Genomic DNA, 19024 nt, shown 5'->3' with positions numbered 1-19024 from the left:
GGCCCATCCGAATGGCCTACTTGTACTTAATCATCTCTTTAAAGGCCCTACCTCCAAATACACATTCTGAGGTAATGGAGCTTAGTGCTTCAATATATGGATTATGGAGAAACACAATTCTGCCCAGATCGGGGAACATGAGGGTCCAACACAAACCAACATGAAACTCTGACAATGACTAATAAAGTCCTTTGTCTCTGACCCAGGAGTCTTGTGTCTTTTGATAGCATCCGTGAAACAGTAACAGGCTAATCTGTTAGTTTCTAAGAGGCTAGAATCTCAGTCCCTGTACAGTTCTCAACACCCATATTTTAGCACCTACCGCAATACACTGTGGTCTTTCCACTAAGCCACACGAGTTTTATAGTCAAAGTATAATGTCTAAAACATAGTAGACATTGAATAAGTATTTGAAATTTGATTTATGATAAAGAATCGAGGGGTGCCTGAGTGGCTCAGTTGGTTAAGCATCCAACTTCAGCTCAGGTCATGATCTCACAGTTCGTGGTTTTGAGCCCCATATCGGGCTGTGTGCTGACAGCACAGAGTCTGGAGCCTGCTTCTGATTCTGTCTCTCCCTCTCTCTCTCTGCCCCTCCTCCTCTTGCAGTCTGCCTCTCTCTCACAAATAAATAAACATTAAAAAAAATTTTTCACACTAAAAAAAAAAAGAATCTAGTCAAGGCATTGGTTGATCTGAAGAGATGCTTTTAAAGATACAGATTAAAATGAGAAAAAAAACAGGTTGGTATAGATTCAGTATTGCTAAACAGGAGTTCAGATACAATTGTATGGCTTGATAATGTGCTCAAAAAATACTGGGTGTTACCACAAGTATTATGTAATATATTAGGATATATTATGTAATATATATATATGTATATATATATATATATATATATATATATATATACATATATATATATATATATGGCCATATTTTACAAATCATATCCTCTCATATCAGCTAACCCTCAGATTATTTCTCCAGAAATTTTTTAAAGTCTGATTTTGGAAGAATGTGAATAAAATGTGTTCTACACAATTTTTAAAGTGATAGCTAAAGCACAGCAATGGTTTCCATTTAAAGCATGCAGACAACTCCACAAATAAAACCTCTCAATGAAAGTAGTACTAAATAATGCTACACTTTAGCCTTATCATTTACCACTGATTTACTACCAGTTTCTGAAGATCTTTCTAAAATACAAAGAACACTGTCTACAACCTCTACTCAGTATTACTAAAATGGGTCAAGAGAACTGGGACGGGTTGTGCCCTGGTAAAAGGGAATCATAGCAAGAATGCTGGGTAGTCCAATTACCGCCAGGAGATGAACAGAGAGGGTGCCTGGTTCTAGCGTTTCTGAATAGGGGTCCTGAGTCAAGAGGGTGCAGAATCCCTGTGTCCACTCCACTTCGGGTTCGCCCCGGCTCACGCAGCCCGAGCACAGTGTTTATTTTCTTGGAATAGATTTGAACCATAAGCAGATAAAAGAAACAAAAATAATTAACAAATGTGGATCAGTCAGAAGACAAGGCAGCCAGTGGCTTCCAGCGCTTAGGGATCCTGCCAGTCTCTTCCCGAACCCACCTTCCACATCTGAGTGACCAAGACCAGTCATACCTCATCAGTTTCAGGGGACAGGAGCCACCTGACAGACGGGAAGCTCACCGGCCAGGCTCAAGGTAAGCCTTCCGCCCCGAATCCGGTTACCCCGGTGCCCAACAGCTCCCTTGGGGTCTGTCGCAAACCTAGTGGACGCTCCGAAAACACTTGTCGAGAAAAGCCGAGTGTAGGGGGAAGGAGATTAGGGAGAAGCTGGGGGAATCTCAGAGCAGAGGACCACAGAGCTTTCAGAGGTGGCGTGGGGAGGGGAGCCAGGACCGTGCCAGTCGCTCTGCACCTTGCAAACCCAGTGAAATCGTGGGCTAAAGGCATCTTCCTAAACGACTTGGAAGTTCTTCGCTGCGGGGGCCCTTGGCTCGCCCCCCTCACCCCCACCCCGCAATCACCACTGTGCTGGCGTCCTTTAAAAACAGTTGATGAGCTCCGGCAACCGGAGGAGGGGGCGGCCGAGGGCGCAGGCTCGCAGCCTCGGCCGCTCGGAGCCGCGCCCTCCGCTGACCCCAGGGCGAGGCGCACGGGGCTTGGGGCCCGGAGAGGGCGGGGCGGCGGGAGGCCGCGCACAGGCCCGGCCCTGGAGCCCGGCCCCTCCCCGCCGCCCCGCCGCCCCGTCGCCGCCGGCGCCGAGCTGACCTCCGGGCCCGGCGACCATGCCCCGCCTCCCGCGGGCCGCGCTGCTGCCGCTGCAGCTCGCCCTGCTCGTGGGCGCCGGGGCCCCCGAGGCGTCGGTGAGCGCGCCGCGGAGCCTGGTGTGGGGGCCCGGGCTGCGGCCCGGCGTCGTCCTGCCCGTGCGCTATTTCTACCTGCAGGCCGTGGACTCGGAGGGCCTGAACCTCACTCGCTCGCCCCCAGGTAGCGTTGAGCCGCCGGCCTCCGCGCGCCCCGGTCCCCGCCGCCTGTGTGGCGTCCTTTCCCGACCCCCCCGGTCGCCCTTCCCGCGGGTCCGTTCGCCTCCCTTGGCGCCCCGCCTCCCCGGATGCACCGGGAGGGCGTCGCAGGGCTAAGTCCACTGAGTGAGTGAGTGAGTGAGTGAGTGAGTGAGTGAGTGAGTGAGTGAGTGAATGAATGAACTCCCAGGGCCCTAACTGGGACGAGGCGTGGGCCCTGAGGTCCAGCTGCAGGCGCTCGGCGAGGCCGGGGACTCACACGCCTTAGCCGACCACCCCAGCTGTGACGCAGGGAGCGCCCCCACGCGGTGAGTCATCCAGCCCCAGAAATCCTCGGATTCCGTGGTCGAGGCCTGGTGGCTTGCGGACAGCCAAGTCCTATCCCCCGGGGAGATGTCAGAGCAGTGCGCACAGGGGGCGTGAGTGTGAGATGTTTGCCTTCTCAGTTTGGAGTTGTCACCAGCAGCTTGCAGGAATTAGTGAAACTCTCGGTCCGCACGGTGGATCTTGTCCTGAGTCTCCTCCCACGCTCTCCTACACGTCTTGCCTTTGCAACGTCTTAACGACTTGTCCTGGTGGTTTCTGGGTGTTGCCAGTCAGGATTTGCTAATTTATGTCTAATTTATGTTCAGCCAACTGGCATCCTGTTTTATCAACCAAGAGGCAGTATAACCCGGCACTGTTTCCATCGCCAGTGGGAAACCATGACTACTTGTTTTTAGTTTTAGAAGGACTTTACATGGCCCTAAGGATCAGAACAAAAGATTCTTTTTTTAATGTTTATTTTTTTGATGTTAATTTATTTTTGAGAGAGACAGAGAGACAGGGTGAGCAGGACAGGGGCAGAGAGAGAGGGAGACACAGAATCTGAAGCAGGCTTCAGGCCCGGAGCTGTCAGCACAGAACCAGAAGTGGGGCTTGAACCCACAAACCTTGAGAACATGACCTGGGCCGATTTTGGACACTCAACCGACTGAGTCACCCTGGACTCAGAGAATCCCAAACAGGCTGCACCCCCCCCACCCACTGTCAACGCAGAGGTTGATGGGGGCTCAGACTCACAAACAGTGAGATCATGGCCTGAGCGGAAATCAGGAGTCTGTCTTTTAACCGACCGAGCCACCCAGGTGCCTCAGAATAAAAGATGCTCAAACCCAGGTTCGAAGTCTTCCACTATGGGGTGTTAACTATAGAAATATAGAAAAGGATAAAGTTTACTTTCTAAAATTAATTTTATAATGTTATAATGGGGTGCTTTAGAAAGAAAAGGGAGGGGCGCCTGGGTGGCTCAGTCGGTTAAGCGTCCGACTTCGGCTCAGGTCACGATCTCGCGGTCCGTGAGTTCGAGCCCCGCATCGGGCTCTGTGCTGACTGCTCAGAGCTTGGAGCCTGTTTCAGATTCTGTGTCTCCCTCTCTCTGACCCTCCCCTGTTCATGCTCTGTCTCTCCCTATCTCAAAAATTAAAAAATAAACGTTAAAAAAAAATTAAAAAAAAAAAAGAAAGAAAAGGGAAAACTAAAGACAAATTAATTTATACAGGAAAAAAAAATTATATGATCCAAAATGGCATGCTGCTAATCTTACTATTAATGAAAGAGCTATACATTCAATTAAAATTCTAATTTTTAATCTAAAAATATTGGCAAAGTGTTTTTAAGTGGTACTACTCAAAGCTGTTAAGGGAGCATCTGGAGACTCTCAGTGACCTTCATGCTCTTCAGGTGGCAGCACAAATTGCCAAAAAGTTTCTGGAAAGCCATTTTCCAAATGTACCAAGAGTGTTAAATATTTAAAAATTGAATGTACAAAAAGATAATGTTCAACACTTAGAAAATATAATTTCTGAAAAGATGTCATTTGCAAACGATGTCCATGCCCTTTAATCTCGTAATCTGATTTCTAGGTATCTGTCCTGAGAAAATGGTCAGAATGTGATTTACATGCAAGAAATTCTTGCTGCATTGTAATTACTTATGGTAACAAATTTAACTAGCCAACTATAAGGTAGTTGCTAAATAAAGTTTGGTACATTCATGTGATGGAATGTTTGACAGCCCATTAAACTTAACATTTTAGATTCCACTCATAGGAAGTATTTAAAATAGTTAAATTCGGGGGCGCCTGGGTGGCGCAGTCGGTTAAGCGTCCGACTTCAGCCAGGTCACGATCTCGCGGTCTGTGAGTTTGAGCCCCGCATCAGGCTCTGGGCTGATGGCTCGGAGCCTGGAGCCTGTTTCCGATTCTGTGTCTCCCTCTCTCTCTGCCCCTCCCCCGTTCATGCTCTGTCTCTCTCTGTCCCAAAAATAAATTAAAAACGTTGAAAAAAAAATTTAAAATAGTTAAATTCGTAGAAACAGAAAGTGGAATGGAGGTTGCCAAGGGCTGATGGAAGAGGGAAATGGGGAGTTGTTGAAAAGGTATGGTACAAAGCTTCAGTTTTACAAAATGAAAAAGGTGTAGAGATTTGTTGCATAAAAATGCGAATATACTTAACACTACTGAATTGTACACTTAAAAATGGTTTAAGCATCCAACTCTTGATTTCGGCTCAGGTCATGATCTCATAGTTAATGGGTTTGAGCCTCACATTGGACTTGAGATTCTCTCTCTCTCTTTCTCTCTGTCCCTCCCCAGCTTTCTCTGTCTCTCAAAAATAAATGAATAAACATTAAAAGAAAGAGAGTTTAAAAAAATGGTTATGATCAATTTTATGTTATATGTTATAACCATGATTTTTTTTAATTTTAAAAGATTATTTAATAATGCTTATACTAGGGGCGCCTGGGTGGCTCAGTCGGTTGAACATCCGACTTCGGCTCAGGTCATGATCTCGCAGTCTGTGAGTTCGAGTCCCTCATCGGGCTCCGTGCTGACAGCTCAGAGCCTGGAGCCTGCTTCGGATTCTATGTCTCCCTCTCTCTCTGCCCCTCCCCCACTCATACTCTGTCTCTCTCTCTCTGTCAAAAATAAATAAACATTAAAAAAAATTAAAAAAAATAATGCTTATACTACGTTATCAGTAGACTAAACAGGAAAGAAATTATATAGTTTCCTTCTAATTTTATAATAAACAGATGAAACTATAGCTCACTCAATGTTCTCAGTGGTTATAGCAAGAGAATAAGGATTTCTTTTACTCTTTTTTCCCAGGAAAATCTCCCCCCAAATAATCTTAATGTTTTCATAACCAGGAACAATTCATAAAAACCAAAAGATTTCACCAAGTCTTTTCAGACACCCTCAATTTCGTACCCTTCGATTCTCCCTATTTCCTATCATGCCACTTGATTTTTAGCTTCTATTAAATGGCTGTCCTGTAGTTCTGAAAAGCTCACCCAACCAGTTTTTTACATCTCTACCACCATTATTCACTTGCAAATCCCAAAATTTTCCCTTCTCCAGGAACTTAATGAAAAAGAAGCAATTAAAAAATGTTTTTCAGTTTTATTCTAGAGCATAAGCATGGGAGAGGGGCAGGGGGGGATGGGGGAGAGACAGAGAGAGAGAGTACCTTAAGCAGCTCCACACTCATTGCGGAGCCTGATGTGGGGCTCAGTCCCATGACCCTGGGATCATGATCTGAGTTGAAATCAAGAGTCATGCCAGTGAATGTCAGAAGAAAGCCGGAGTAGCCATAATTAGACAAACTAGATTTTATTTTATTTTATTTTATTTTATTTTATTTTATTTTATTTTATTTTATTTTATTTTATTTTATTTTTTTAATTTTTTTTTCAACGTTTTTTATTTATTTTTGGGACAGAGAGAGACAGAGCATGAACGGGGGAGGGGCAGAGAGAGAGGGAGACACAGAATCGGAAACAGGCTCCAGGCTCCGAGCCATCGGCCCAGAGCCTGACGCGGGGCTCGAACTCACGGACCGCGAGATCGTGACCTGGCTGAAGTCGGACGCTTAACCGACTGCGCCACCCAGGCGCCCCTAGACAAACTAGATTTTAAAACAAAGGCTGTAACAAAGAGATGAAAAGGACATTATATCATAATTAAAGGGTTTATCTGTCAAGATCCAACAGTTGTAAAAATATATGCCCCCAACTTGGAAGAAACCAAATATATAAATCAATCATAAACATAAACAAATGTATAGATAATAATACCATAATTGTAGGGGACTTTAATACTCCATTTAGAGCAATGGACCGATCATCTAAGCAGAAAATCAACAAGGAAACAATGGCTTTAAATGACACACTGGACCAGATGGACTTAACAGATATATTCAGAACATTTCATCCAAAAGCAGCAGGATACACATTCTTCTCGAGTGCACATGGAACATTCTCCAGAAGAGATTACATACTGGCTCACAAATCAGCCCTCAACAGGTACAAAAAAAATCAATATCATATCATGTATTTTTCACAACACTGTAAAACCACAAAAAATTTGGAAAGCCCTCAAATACATGGAGATTAAAGAACATCCTACTAAAGAATGAATGGGTTAACCAGGAAATCAAAGAAGAAATTAAAAAATACATGGAAGAAAATGAAAATATAAACACAACAGTCCAAAATCTTTGGGATGAAGCAAAGACAGTCCTAAGAGGGAATATTGCAATCCAGGCCTATCTCAAGAAGCAAGAAATGTCCCAAATATACAACCTAACCTTAAACCTAAAAGAGCTGGAAAAGGAACAGCAAATAAAGCCTAAAGCCAGCAGAAGAAGGGTAATAACAAAGATCAGAGCAACAATAAATGATATAGAAACAAGCAAAAAGACAAATTAAAACACATCAGTGAAACTAAGGTCTGGTTCTTTGAAAGAATTAACAAAATTGGGGCACCTGGGTAACTCAGTCAGTTAGGTCGGGTAAGAGTCAGACTTTGGCTCAGGTCATGATTTTGCCATTCCCAAGTTCCAGCCCCACGTTGGGCTTTGTGCTGACAGCTCAGAGACTGGAGCCTGTTTCAGATTCTGTGTCTCCCTCTCCCTCTCTGCCTCTCCCCATTAAAAAATAAACATAAAAAAAAAAAAAAAAAAAAAAAGAGGTGGCTCAGTCATTTAAGCGTCCAACTCTTGATTTTGGCTCAGGTCATTATCTCATAGTTAGTGAGTTCGAGCCCCACATCGGGCTCTGCACTGACAGTGCACAGCCTGATTGGGATTCTCTCTCTGCCCCTCCACTGCTCATTCTGTCTCTCTCTCTCTTTCAAAATAAATAAACTTTTGGGGCGCCTGGGTGGCGCAGTTGGTTAAGCCTCCGACTTCAGCCAGGTCACGATCTCGCGGTCCGTGAGTTCGAGCCCCGCGTCAGGCTCTGGGCTGATGGCTCGGAGCCTGGAGCCTGTTTCCGATTCTGTGTCTCCCTCTCTCTCTGCCCCTCCCCCGTTCATGCTCTGTTTCTCTCTGTCCCAAAAATAAATTAAAAAACGTTGAAAAAAAAATAAATAAATAAACTTCTAAAAAATGTAAAATAAAAAAAAGAATTAAAAAAATTGATAACCCCCTAGGCAGACTGATCAAAAAGAAAAAGGAAAGGACTCAAATAGATAAAGTCACAAATGAAAGAGAAGAGATCGAAAACAACACCACAGAAAGACAAACGATTACTAGAGAATACCATGAAAAATTATATGCCAGCAAACTGGGAAATATGGAAGAAATGGGCGAATTCCTAGAAACTCAAACTACCAAAATGGAAACAGGAAGAAATAGAGAATTTGGACTGACCCCTAATCAGCAAAAAAAAATGGAATCAGTAATCAAAAATCTCCCAACAAACAAGAGTCCTGGGCCGGATGGCTTCCCAAGGGAATTCTACCAGATCTAAAGAAGAGTTAATACCTATTCTTCTTAAGCTATTCCAAAAAATAGAAATAGAAGGAAAACTTCCAAACTCATTCTACGAAGCCAGCATTACCTTGATTCCAAGGCCAACGACCCCACTAAAAGGGAGAGTTACAGGCCAATATCCATTATGAACATGAATGCAAAAATTCTCAAGAAGATATTAGCAAATCTAATTCAACAGTACATTAAAAGAATTATTCACCATGATCAAGTGGGATTTATTCCTGGGCTGCAGGTCTGGTTAAATATTCATAAATAAATTAACATGACGCACCACATTAATAAAAGAAAGGAGAGGAACCATATGATCCTGTCAATAGATACAGAAAAAACATGTGACAAAATATAGCATCCATCCTTGATAAATACCCTCAACAAATTAGGGACAGGTGAAACATATGTCAACATCATAAAGCCCATATACAAAGACCAGCAGCTAATATCATCCTCAATGGGGAAAAACTGAGAGCCTTTCCCTTTAGTCAGGAACAAGACAAGGATGTCTACTCTTGTCACTACTATTTAACATAGTACTGGAAGTCTTAGCCTTAGCAATCAAACAAGAAAAAGAAATAAAGGCATCCAATTAGGCAAGAAAGAAGTCAAACATTCACTATTTGCAGATGGCATGACCCTCTGTAGAAAACCCAAAAGACTCCATCAGAAAATTTCTAGAACTAATACATGAACTAAGCAAAGTCACAGGATATAAAATCAACATGCAGAGGGACGCAACTGACTCAGTCAGTTAGACGTCCGACTTCGCCTCAGGTCATGATCTCACAGTTTGTGGGTTCGAGCCCCGCGTCGGGCTCTCTGCTGACAGCTTGGAGCCTGGAGCCTGCTTCAGATTCTGGGTCTCATTCTCTCTGCCCCTCCCCGACTTGTGCTCTATCTCTCTCTGTCTCTCAAAAATAAATAAATGTAAAAAAATTTTTTTAAATGAATAAACATTAAAAATATATATTTAGAAAAACCACATGTAGAAATCTCTTGCATTGCTATACACCAATAATGAAGCAGCAGAGAAAGAAATCAAGGAATCAGTCCCATTTTCAATTTCACCAAAAACGATAAGATAACCTAGGGATAAGCCTAACTAAAGAAGTGAAAGATCTATACTCTGAAAACTATAGATCACTTTATGAAAGAAACTGAAGAGGACACAAAGATAAAAAAGCATTCCATGGTCATGGATTGGAAGAACAAACATTGTTAAAGTATCTATACTATCCAAAGCAATCTACACATTTAATGCAATCCCTATCAAACTACCATAAGCATTTTTTCACAGAGCTAGAACAAACAATCCTAAATTTTGTATGGAACCACAAAAGACCCTGAATAACCAAAAAAATCCTGAAAAAGAAAAACAAAACTGGAGGCATCACAATTCCAGATTTCAAGCTATATTACAAAGCTGTAGTCATTCAGACAGTATGGTACTGGCACAAAGGTCAATGGAACAAAATAGAAAACCCAGAAATGGACCCACAACTAACCTTCAACAAAGCAAGAAAGAATATCTAGGGGAAAAAAGACAGTCTGTCAACAAATGGTGCTGGGAAAACTGGACAGTGACATGCAGAAGAATGCAACTGGAGCACTTTCTTACACCAACACAAAAATAAATTCAAAATGGATAAAAGACCTAAATGTGAGACAAAAAAAACCCATCAGAATTCTAGAGGAGAACAGAGGCAGCAACTTCTTTGACCTTGGCCATAACAGTCTCTTACTAGACAAGTCACCAGAGCTAAGGGAAACAAAAGCAAAAATGAATTATTGGGACTTTCATGATAAAAAGCACAATAAAGGAAATCATTAACAAAACTAAAAGGCAACCTACAGAATGGAAGAAGATATTTGCCAATGACATATCTGATAAAGGTTAGTATAAAAAATCTAGAAAGAAATTAGCAAACTCAACACCCCCCCTCCAATAATCCAGTAAAGAAATGGGCAGAAGATATGGATGCTTTTCCAGAGAAGACATCCAGATGTCTAACAGACACAAGAAAAGATGTCCGACATCACTCATCATCAGGAAAACAAATCCCAATGTGATTTGTATCATCTCACACCTTTCAGAATGGCTAAAATTAACACAAGAAACAACAGGTATTGGTGAGGATACAGAGAAATGGGAACCCTCTTGGTGGGAATGCAAACTTGTGCAGCCACTCTGGAGAACAGTATGGAGGTTCCTCAAAAAACTGAAAATAGAACTACCCTACGATCCAGCAATTGCAGTATTAGGTATTTACCCAAAGAATACAAAAATACAGATTCAGAGGGGTACATGCACACCAGTGTTTATAGCAGCATTATCAACAATAGTCAAACTATGGAGAGAGCCCAAATGTCCATCGACTAGTGAATGGATAAAGAAAGTATGGTATTATACACACACACACACGCACGCGCGCACAATGGAATATTACTCAGCCATCAGAAAGAATGAATTTTGCCTTTTGCAATGATGTGGATGGAACTAGAATATATTATGCTAAGCAAAAAAAGTTAATCAGAGAAAGACAAATACCATGTGATATCACTCATATGTGGAATTAAAGAAACAAAACAGATGAACATACAGGGTTGGGGCAGGAGAAAAGAGAGGGTAACAAATCACAAGAGACTCTTAATGACAGAGAATAAACTGAGGGTTGATGGAGGGAGGCAGGTGGGGGATGGGCTAGATGAGTGATGGGTACTAAGGAGGGCACTTGTCATGATGAGCTCTCACTGTTGTATGTAAGTGATAAATCACTGATTCTACTCTTGAAACCAATATTGTAAGGTAAACTAAAATTCAAATTAAAAAAAAGAAAATATGTGAATAAGCATGGCAATAAAATGCTTTTAAAAGAAAGAGCGCCCAACCAACTGAGCCACCTAGTCACCTTGAGGCAATTTTCCTCTCAAGATTTAGACCTTCTTACATGACTTACCAAGATTCCCTTAATAATTATTACTCCCATTTAACAGTCATATTTGTCTGAATATTGTTATTATGCTGTGTATCTCCAGGTACCTAGATAACAAACATGTGATCTTGAATGGTCTAAGCAAAGGATTTCAAACTGGATTCCAAAGAGAGAAATTAGAGGGTCTGTGACCTTGGATAAAGGGGAAAGGAGCTATCTTTCATGTGTATTTTTACTCCCTTCTGACTTAAATTGAGTATTTCGTTCTGTTCTGAACGTAGGCAAAACCTGTTAACATTGTTACATTCCCAGCATCTGATATAATGCCTGGCAGAGATGCTCAGTAAATACTGTAGAGAAAAGAAAGGAAAGGGTGGAGGCAGGGTGGTTGGAATATCCCAAGATGGCTGGATACAAATACTCACTTTCTACTCAGTCCTCCTTTACCTTCACCAGTAATAGTATATTCAGAAAATAATCTTACCTCCTACTTGGGTAGCACTTTAGTGTTTTAAACTGTGTCATGTTTAATTTGTTCTCCTTAATCATCCTGTGAGATAAGAAGGATAGGTACTATTCTCTCCGCTTTACACGTAAGAAACTGAGGCTCAGTGAAGCTAAAATGTTTTGCCTGTGGCCCCACAGCCATTAAGCATCAGAGCCAAGGTACACATCCATGCATGCTCTTTCCGTCTAATCAAATCTCCCGTGATATGATTGTCATGCATCGGCTTTCAGCAAGTTCCTGGAGAGCATCCATGGTCAGCAGACAGCCAGACATTTTTAGAAGATTACGTTTAGCCTCAAGGCAAAACAGCTTGGCCTTCTGGCACTCTGTTCCCTTGGCCATACGGGGTTGACACTCGTTCCAGCTGTCAAGCCTTCATAATCTTCCTAAACAAAACGGGAGGCGGTGACTCCATTGTACCAGGAGCTCTGGAGGTTATTCCTCCAAGTCTGAATTCTGCAGACCAATATGCTAACCTTACATAGCGTGACTGGGTGGATTCAGGAGGGGCTTGGAAAGAAGAAGGATTCAAGCTCGCTCTCCTACCTAACATAGGTGACTTTGGTCAGGTTACTTATCCTCTTGGAGTCTTGGTTTCCTGATCTGTAAAATGAGGCTGACAATACCCACCTTACAAATTCTTGTAGGAAATAAAGAACGTAGAAAATGCAAATGAAAATCTCCAGCTCAGGCACTGGCACATAATAAATGCTAAGTAAGTGATTAAAAAAAAGTATTTATTCCTTTCCAAACCAAAAGACTTCAGAAGCTCTGATTCCAGTAATAAAAGGCTTTGATCCTGTGAACCTCCTTTGGTGTCCATGGACCCTGCAGCCTCATTTAACTCACTCTCTTAAAGTCTGAATTTGTGAAGTAGGAAAATTCAAGCTCGGCTTGAAGTCTGTTCAGTATGCTGGTGCCTGGGACCAATGAGAATTCACATTCCTTCCACTGAAGCAATTTCAAAGTGCCCTCTTCTAATTCTCATTCTCTCTCTCTCTCTCTCTCTCTCTCTCTCTCTCTCTCTGTCTTTAATGTTTAACTTCTGAGAGAGACAGGGAGCACAAGCTGGGGAGGGGCAGAGACGGAAGGGGACAGAGGATCTGTGCTGACAGCAGAGAGCCTGATGTGGGGCTTGAACTTGTGAACCGTGAGATCATGACCTGATCCAAAGTCAGATGCCTAACTGACTGAGCCACCCAGGCGCCCCTCATTTTCTCTTTTATGAGGTTAAAATTGCTTATTTCTATTTCAGTCCTGGCCATTGTTAAATTGTGTTGATTCCAGCATTAATGTCATGCCAACAATGACACAGGCATGTAAGATTACTATAAACATAGCTGAACATTAAAATATTAAAAATGGCTATATTTTATTTTTATACATATATCTTGAAATGGAATGTTTAAATGCTATTTCAGAGACAAATTTTATAGTTGGAAGAGACAAGACAATATCTAGTCCAATTCTTTGAATTTAAAAATAAGGAAGCACTTTGGAGCTGTTTTTTTCTGTAAATCTATTTTTTCCAAAAAGATCACACAGTCACTAATATGTTTCTCTTATATCTGTTTTGTTTATTTAAAATCATAAATTTGTGGAGAACAGGACTCTTTGATCAAGAGACAAAGCTTTTCTGTTTCCTATTTGGGGAGAATATAATGGAAATTACCTCCTAGTTCCCAGGCTCTGCCTGCCTGATTTTCAGTTTGCCACACTGCATTGTCTTTCTGAAACCAAGTGAGAGGGGCACCTGAGTGGCTTTGTTGGTTGAGCATCTGACTTTAGCTCAGGTCATGATCTCACAGTTCATGAGTTTGAGCCCCTCATTGGGCTCTGTGCTGATAGCCTGGAGCCTGCTTCAGATTCTCTCTTTCCCTCTCTGTCTGCCCCCTTCTGTGCTCATGTTCTGTCTCTGTCTCTGTCTCTCTCTCAAAAATAAATTAACATTTTTAAAAAGTCACTTAAATAAAAATAAAACCAAGTGAGAAATAACATGAAAGCAATAACTAATATGCTTCATTTAAGCATTTCAGGTAAATGGCTAACATTTTAAATAATTTCACACTAAATTCTTTCCTTTTTTCTTACAACATTCCCTATGTTGGTTATAGTTCATTTATTTTATCAGATTGCTTTCATAATTTTATCACACTCATTTCAATGCTAAAATAAAATAGTAAAATTTAATAGCAAGATGTCAGATACTACATTACTATTACAAACTGAAGAGACTGAGGGACATCTCTCCTGACCCACAGGAAAAAGTAAAACCCTTGAAGATTAAAAGAAACTAGAAACTTCACTCACTAGATTTAGAAACTAAGAAACTAGATTTAGGTTCACTCAGTAATTTCAAAAATACATATATTAAATATACTTAATTTCATACTATGATAGATGTGGGATCAAAGACTACTTTGGTCACCACTATTTTTTTCCAGGGCTGTGAATTTCAGAGGATTCACCACCTTTTTTTTTTTTTTTTTTTTTTTAACACATTTGCCTTTGATATAGTGATTAACTGTGGTGAGGACATTAACTGATCTTTATTCTCAAAGCTCCTGGGGATCAGATCTGCCCTGATCTGCAGACTCTCTGAAGAAAGATACTGCAGTGTTTATCCCTGGATCACGGTGATATTAATCACAACAGTATTGTTTCAAAGTCTAAATCAGTCAGTATACTACAAAAAGAGAAGGGGAGGTTTACTAAGGAGGTGTTATTTACTCTGGAATAGAAAACCCACAGAATTTTGGAGTTGAAAAGGATGTTAGATCATCCTAGGATAACTTTCATTTCAACATGAGGAAAAAAGCTTAGAGAAGTAAACTCTAGCATTTACAAACGTGTGTGAAAATTTGTGTGTGTGTGTGTGTGTGTGTGTGTGTGTATGTAAGTAAGTGTGTGAGTGATATTTGTGCACAGTCTACTAACTAGCTATAATCTCTATTTAGGGAAATAAACTTAGAAGTATAGCTAGAAATTTGGGTTAACAAACGGGAAATTTCCTCAGAAATGAGGGTTATCTGGTATGAACATGGTTTACAAGAAAGCTGGTGTATATTTTACCAGGAGAAAGTTGGATCGTGATAGAGCCCTGTCATTCTAGGAGTTTATGGATTTTTAAATACCTGAACTGTTTTAAACCCACACAAAGGAAAAAAGAGCAAATAGACAAAAAGTTCTTCTCTTCTTTGCTTTTTTAATGTATTGATTTTGTTCATTCAGTAAATCTTTATTGAATGACTAATGAATCAAATGTTGACTTAGATACTTGGTTTCCAGGCATAACCCAGACATTGTTCCTGGTCTCAAGGAACTTCCACACTAAAACTTCTGTTTACAATTGATGGTATAGAAAAAAGTAACTTCAGTATAGAGACATCTATCCAATAATTGATAAGACAAAATAACCATGAAATAGTAGCATTACGTATATATATTTTTTTTCTTTCAGGTCAAACACTATTCAAGGTAGTAATCAAATCTCTTTCACCTAAAGAGTTAGTCCGGATTCACGTCCCCAAACCTTTGGACAGGAATGATGGGACATTTTTGGTGCGATATAGGATGTATGAAACTGTCAGTGAAGGGCTGAAGATAGAGGTCCTTTATGGTGATGAACATGTGGCTCAGTCTCCCTATATTTTGAAAGGTAAGTGATTATTATACAGTGCAGAGCCAGCCTTATATGTGTAGACCCCATGTGTTGCAAAATGGGTTATGATGACCTTGAAGTCATGTACAACAGAGTAAACATTGTATGCATACCTCCTGGAGCTCACTTTAAGTAATTCCATGTCTAATGGGGGGCTTGAACTCACGACTTCAAGACCAAGAGTTGCATGCTCTAAGCTGGCCAGGAGCCCCTCCTGGAGCTCAATTTAACTTGGAATTTTGAGGGATGGAAAACTAGGTAAAGAAATTTAAATGATAAGCAACAAAATCTTGTGTATTTATCGAGGTAGTTAACATTTCCAACACTCTTAATTCTTTGGCATATCTGTATTTCCATCTAGTACCATTTGCCTTCGGCTAAAGGATTCCTGTTAACATTTCTTTTAGTGTGAGAATGTTGGTGATGAGTTCTTCCAGCCTTTGTGTGTCTGAAAAAGTCTATCTTTTGCCTTCATTTTTGAGAGACATCTTTGTTAAATATAGAATAATTAACAGGTTTTTTTCTCCTTTTAGTACTTTAAAGATGTTGTTCCACTGTCTTCTTGCTTGCATTGTTTCCAACAGTAAATCTGCTGACATCTGTCTCTGTCCCTCCATCCTGCTGAAGGTTTTCTCTCTCATGGCTCTTTTAAACAATTTGATTATTATGTGCTTTGGTGTAGTTTTCTTCATGTTTCTTGTGCTTGGGTTTGTGGAGCATCTTAGATCTTTGGGATTATAGATTTCGCTAAATCCAGAAAAATTTTGACATTGATTTCTTCATTACTTTTTCTGTTCTACTCCAGAGTTCCACCAAGAATTAGTTACCCCTATATCGGACTTGAAATTATCCCAAAGCACACTGATGCTCCTTTCATTTTTAAAATTCTTTTTTTTCTCCATTTCATTTTGTCTACTTTCTTTTTAAAAAAATTTTTTTAATGTTTATTTATTTTTGAGAGAGAAAGAGACTGAGTGTGAGCGGAGGAGGGGCAGAGAGAGAGGGAGACACAGAATCTGAAGCAGGCTCCAGACTCTGAGCTGTCAGCACAGAGCCTGACGTGGGGCTTGAACTCACAAACCAGGAGATCATGACCTGAGCCAAAGTCGGATGGTTAACTGACTGAGCCACCCAGGCGCCCCTCATTGTGTCTACTTTCTATTGCTACGTTATTAGGCGCACTAATCTTTTCTTCTGCAATGTCCAATTTGTCATTAATTGTATCCAGTCTGTTTTTCATCTCTTGGCACTTTCTCATCTTCTTGAGCTTTTTTCTAGAATGCAGTTAAGTTACTTGGAAATAGTTTGAATTTTTCGAATTTTGCTTTTACAATTTGTTAGGTGAGACCAGAGCCACATTTGGTTATGGCTTTTTTCCCCCCAGCACTCAGGTAATATCTCTCTGCCTGGTCTACCCAAGCCTCAGAAATAAGGATGCTTTCCAGTCTGCCTTGTGTGAACAGACACTATTTCCAACCCTCTATGACCAGTGGGTACTACTGTTGCCTCTAATCATTCTGACTCATTCTTTCCCTGCCTTGGATCCTTTCCTCACTTATATACACACTTCAGAAACCCTAAATACTTGAGGGGGAACCTTTTGCAGATCTCTGGAGTTTTCTTTCTGCATAGTTCTCCCCTTTCATAGACTATGCCCTATAAATTCTAGCTGCCTTGTTCTCCCTGGACACTCTGCTCTGCCTCCTCAACTCAGTGAGATTGCTGGGCTCAACCTATATTTCTCCCCATTTCCATAACCTAGAAACTCCCTTAAGCAGTAACCTTAGCAATTGTAGGGTTTACCTCATCTGCTTCCTATTTCTCAGACTCAGTGTCCTTTATTGCCTCATGTCTGGTGGCTTAAAAAACTGTTTCATGTATTTTGCCTGTTTCTTGATAGTTTCAGGTGGTAAATCCATATTACTCACCTTGGTCGGAAGTAGAAATAGTCAAGAGACACAATCGTTTGTTAGAAGTTTTTATGTTAAGTTAAATATAAATATATTTTGAAGTAAAACATAAAATTTGTATAAAGTTCTTTTAAAATGAGTCCTCAGAGAAGTTTTATACTTATGGCCGGGTATAAAATTTAAATTCTTTTTTAAAAATTACACTGCCGGGGGGGTACGTGCATGGGTCAGTTGGTTAAGCATCTGACTCTGGATTTTGGCTCACATTATGATCTCGTGGTTTGTGAGTTTGAGCCCTGCGTCTCGCTCTAAACGAACATTGCAGAGCCTACTTGGGATTCCCTCTCTCTCTGCCGCTCCACTGCTTGTGCTCAATCTCTCTCTTTCAAAATAAATAAATAAACTTAAAAAAAGAAAACAAAGAAGAAAATTACACTGCCAGATACCCCTGGGTTATGTATGTCTTCTCTGAGTTGTGTTGACAGAAATGATTTTAGAGAGTCAGTGATTTAGAGATTTAGAGATTCTCCATCTTGTCTTTAAAAAAGTCACCACCCCTACTATATAATAATGCCTCAAAAGTAATACATTCTCTTTTTCTTTGCTAAAAGGTAAGTTGTCTTATGTTCCCCAGGCACTTATAACGCACTAGAACTGAATTCAGCAGCTAGTTGGCTGAGAGTGGGTGATATGGGGAGAGAGCGTATGCTCTGTAGGTCGTCTAGAGGCGTACAAGACGGGGATGGAAAATGGAAGCATGGGGCTCTGACATAACTGCTTTCACCACTGATTTGTTTAGGGCAGATTATCCCCATCTGGATAATCTTAGAATTCACCAAGAAATCATCCCACACTCATATCAGGGGCAGAAACAACTCCCCGTGTTGTGGTGCTTGTTAATGGAGCATGGCATTACACGTGTTTTGCCTTCCCTAGGACCAGTGTACCATGAGTACTGTGAGTGTCCAGAAGAGGATCCTCAGGCCTGGCAAAAAACTCTGTCTTGTCCAACCAAGGAACCACAGATTGCAAAAGATTTCGCTTCTTTCCCCAGCATCAATCTCCAGCAGATGTTAAATGAAGTTCCGAAAAGGTTTGGGGATGAGAGGGGTGCCGTTGTCCATTACACGATTCTCAACAACCACATCTACCGGAGATCTTTAGGGAAATACACAGACTTCAAAATGTTCTCAGATGAGATTTTACTGTCACTGGCAAGAAAGGTATGAGAGCATGAACTCATTGGTTCTAAAAACAATATATAGTTGACCCTTAAACAACATGGGTTTGAACTGCGTGGGTCCACTTATACATGGATTTTTTTTTTAAATAAATACAGTACAGTACTCTAAGTGTATTTTCTCCTCCTTATGACTTTCCTAATGGCAGTCTACTTTCTCTAGCTTACTTTATTGGAAGAACACAGTATATAATATAACATACAGAGTATGTGTTAATCAATAGCTATGTCATCGGTAAGGCTTCCAGTTAACAGTAGGCTATTAGTTGTTAAGTGTTGGGGGAGTCTAATATTATACACAAAATTTAGGTTGTGTGGGGATTGGCACCTCTAACTCCTGCATTGTTCAAGGGTCAACTGTAGTTTAATTATGTAGTTGTAACATTGCGATGCCTGGAATAACAGTGGCAAAGGATAGAAATGGCTTCTGGCCTTGCAAATGTGTAG

General features: G+C 41.0%; 1 protein-coding gene across 1 annotated transcript in view; it reads left to right on the top strand.

Annotated features, from left to right (window-relative positions):
- Window positions 1-2209: 2209 nt before the first annotated feature.
- The window catches only part of POGLUT3 (protein O-glucosyltransferase 3), a 29931-nt gene continuing 13116 nt past the window's right edge, over window positions 2210-19024 (top strand). The window contains exons 1-3 of the mRNA XM_058686680.1: window positions 2210-2477; window positions 15227-15424; window positions 18274-18560. Coding sequence (XP_058542663.1) covers window positions 2276-2477; window positions 15227-15424; window positions 18274-18560 — 687 coding nt within the window. The 5' untranslated portion in view covers window positions 2210-2275. The remainder of the gene's footprint in view (window positions 2478-15226; window positions 15425-18273; window positions 18561-19024) is intronic.

This window comes from Neofelis nebulosa, chromosome 10 (genome assembly GCF_028018385.1).
Source record: "Neofelis nebulosa isolate mNeoNeb1 chromosome 10, mNeoNeb1.pri, whole genome shotgun sequence".
In the NCBI taxonomy this organism is placed as follows: domain Eukaryota; kingdom Metazoa; phylum Chordata; class Mammalia; order Carnivora; family Felidae; genus Neofelis; species Neofelis nebulosa.
The sequence above is the reverse complement of the archived record's forward strand: the minus strand, read 5'-3'. Positions and strand labels throughout refer to the sequence as shown.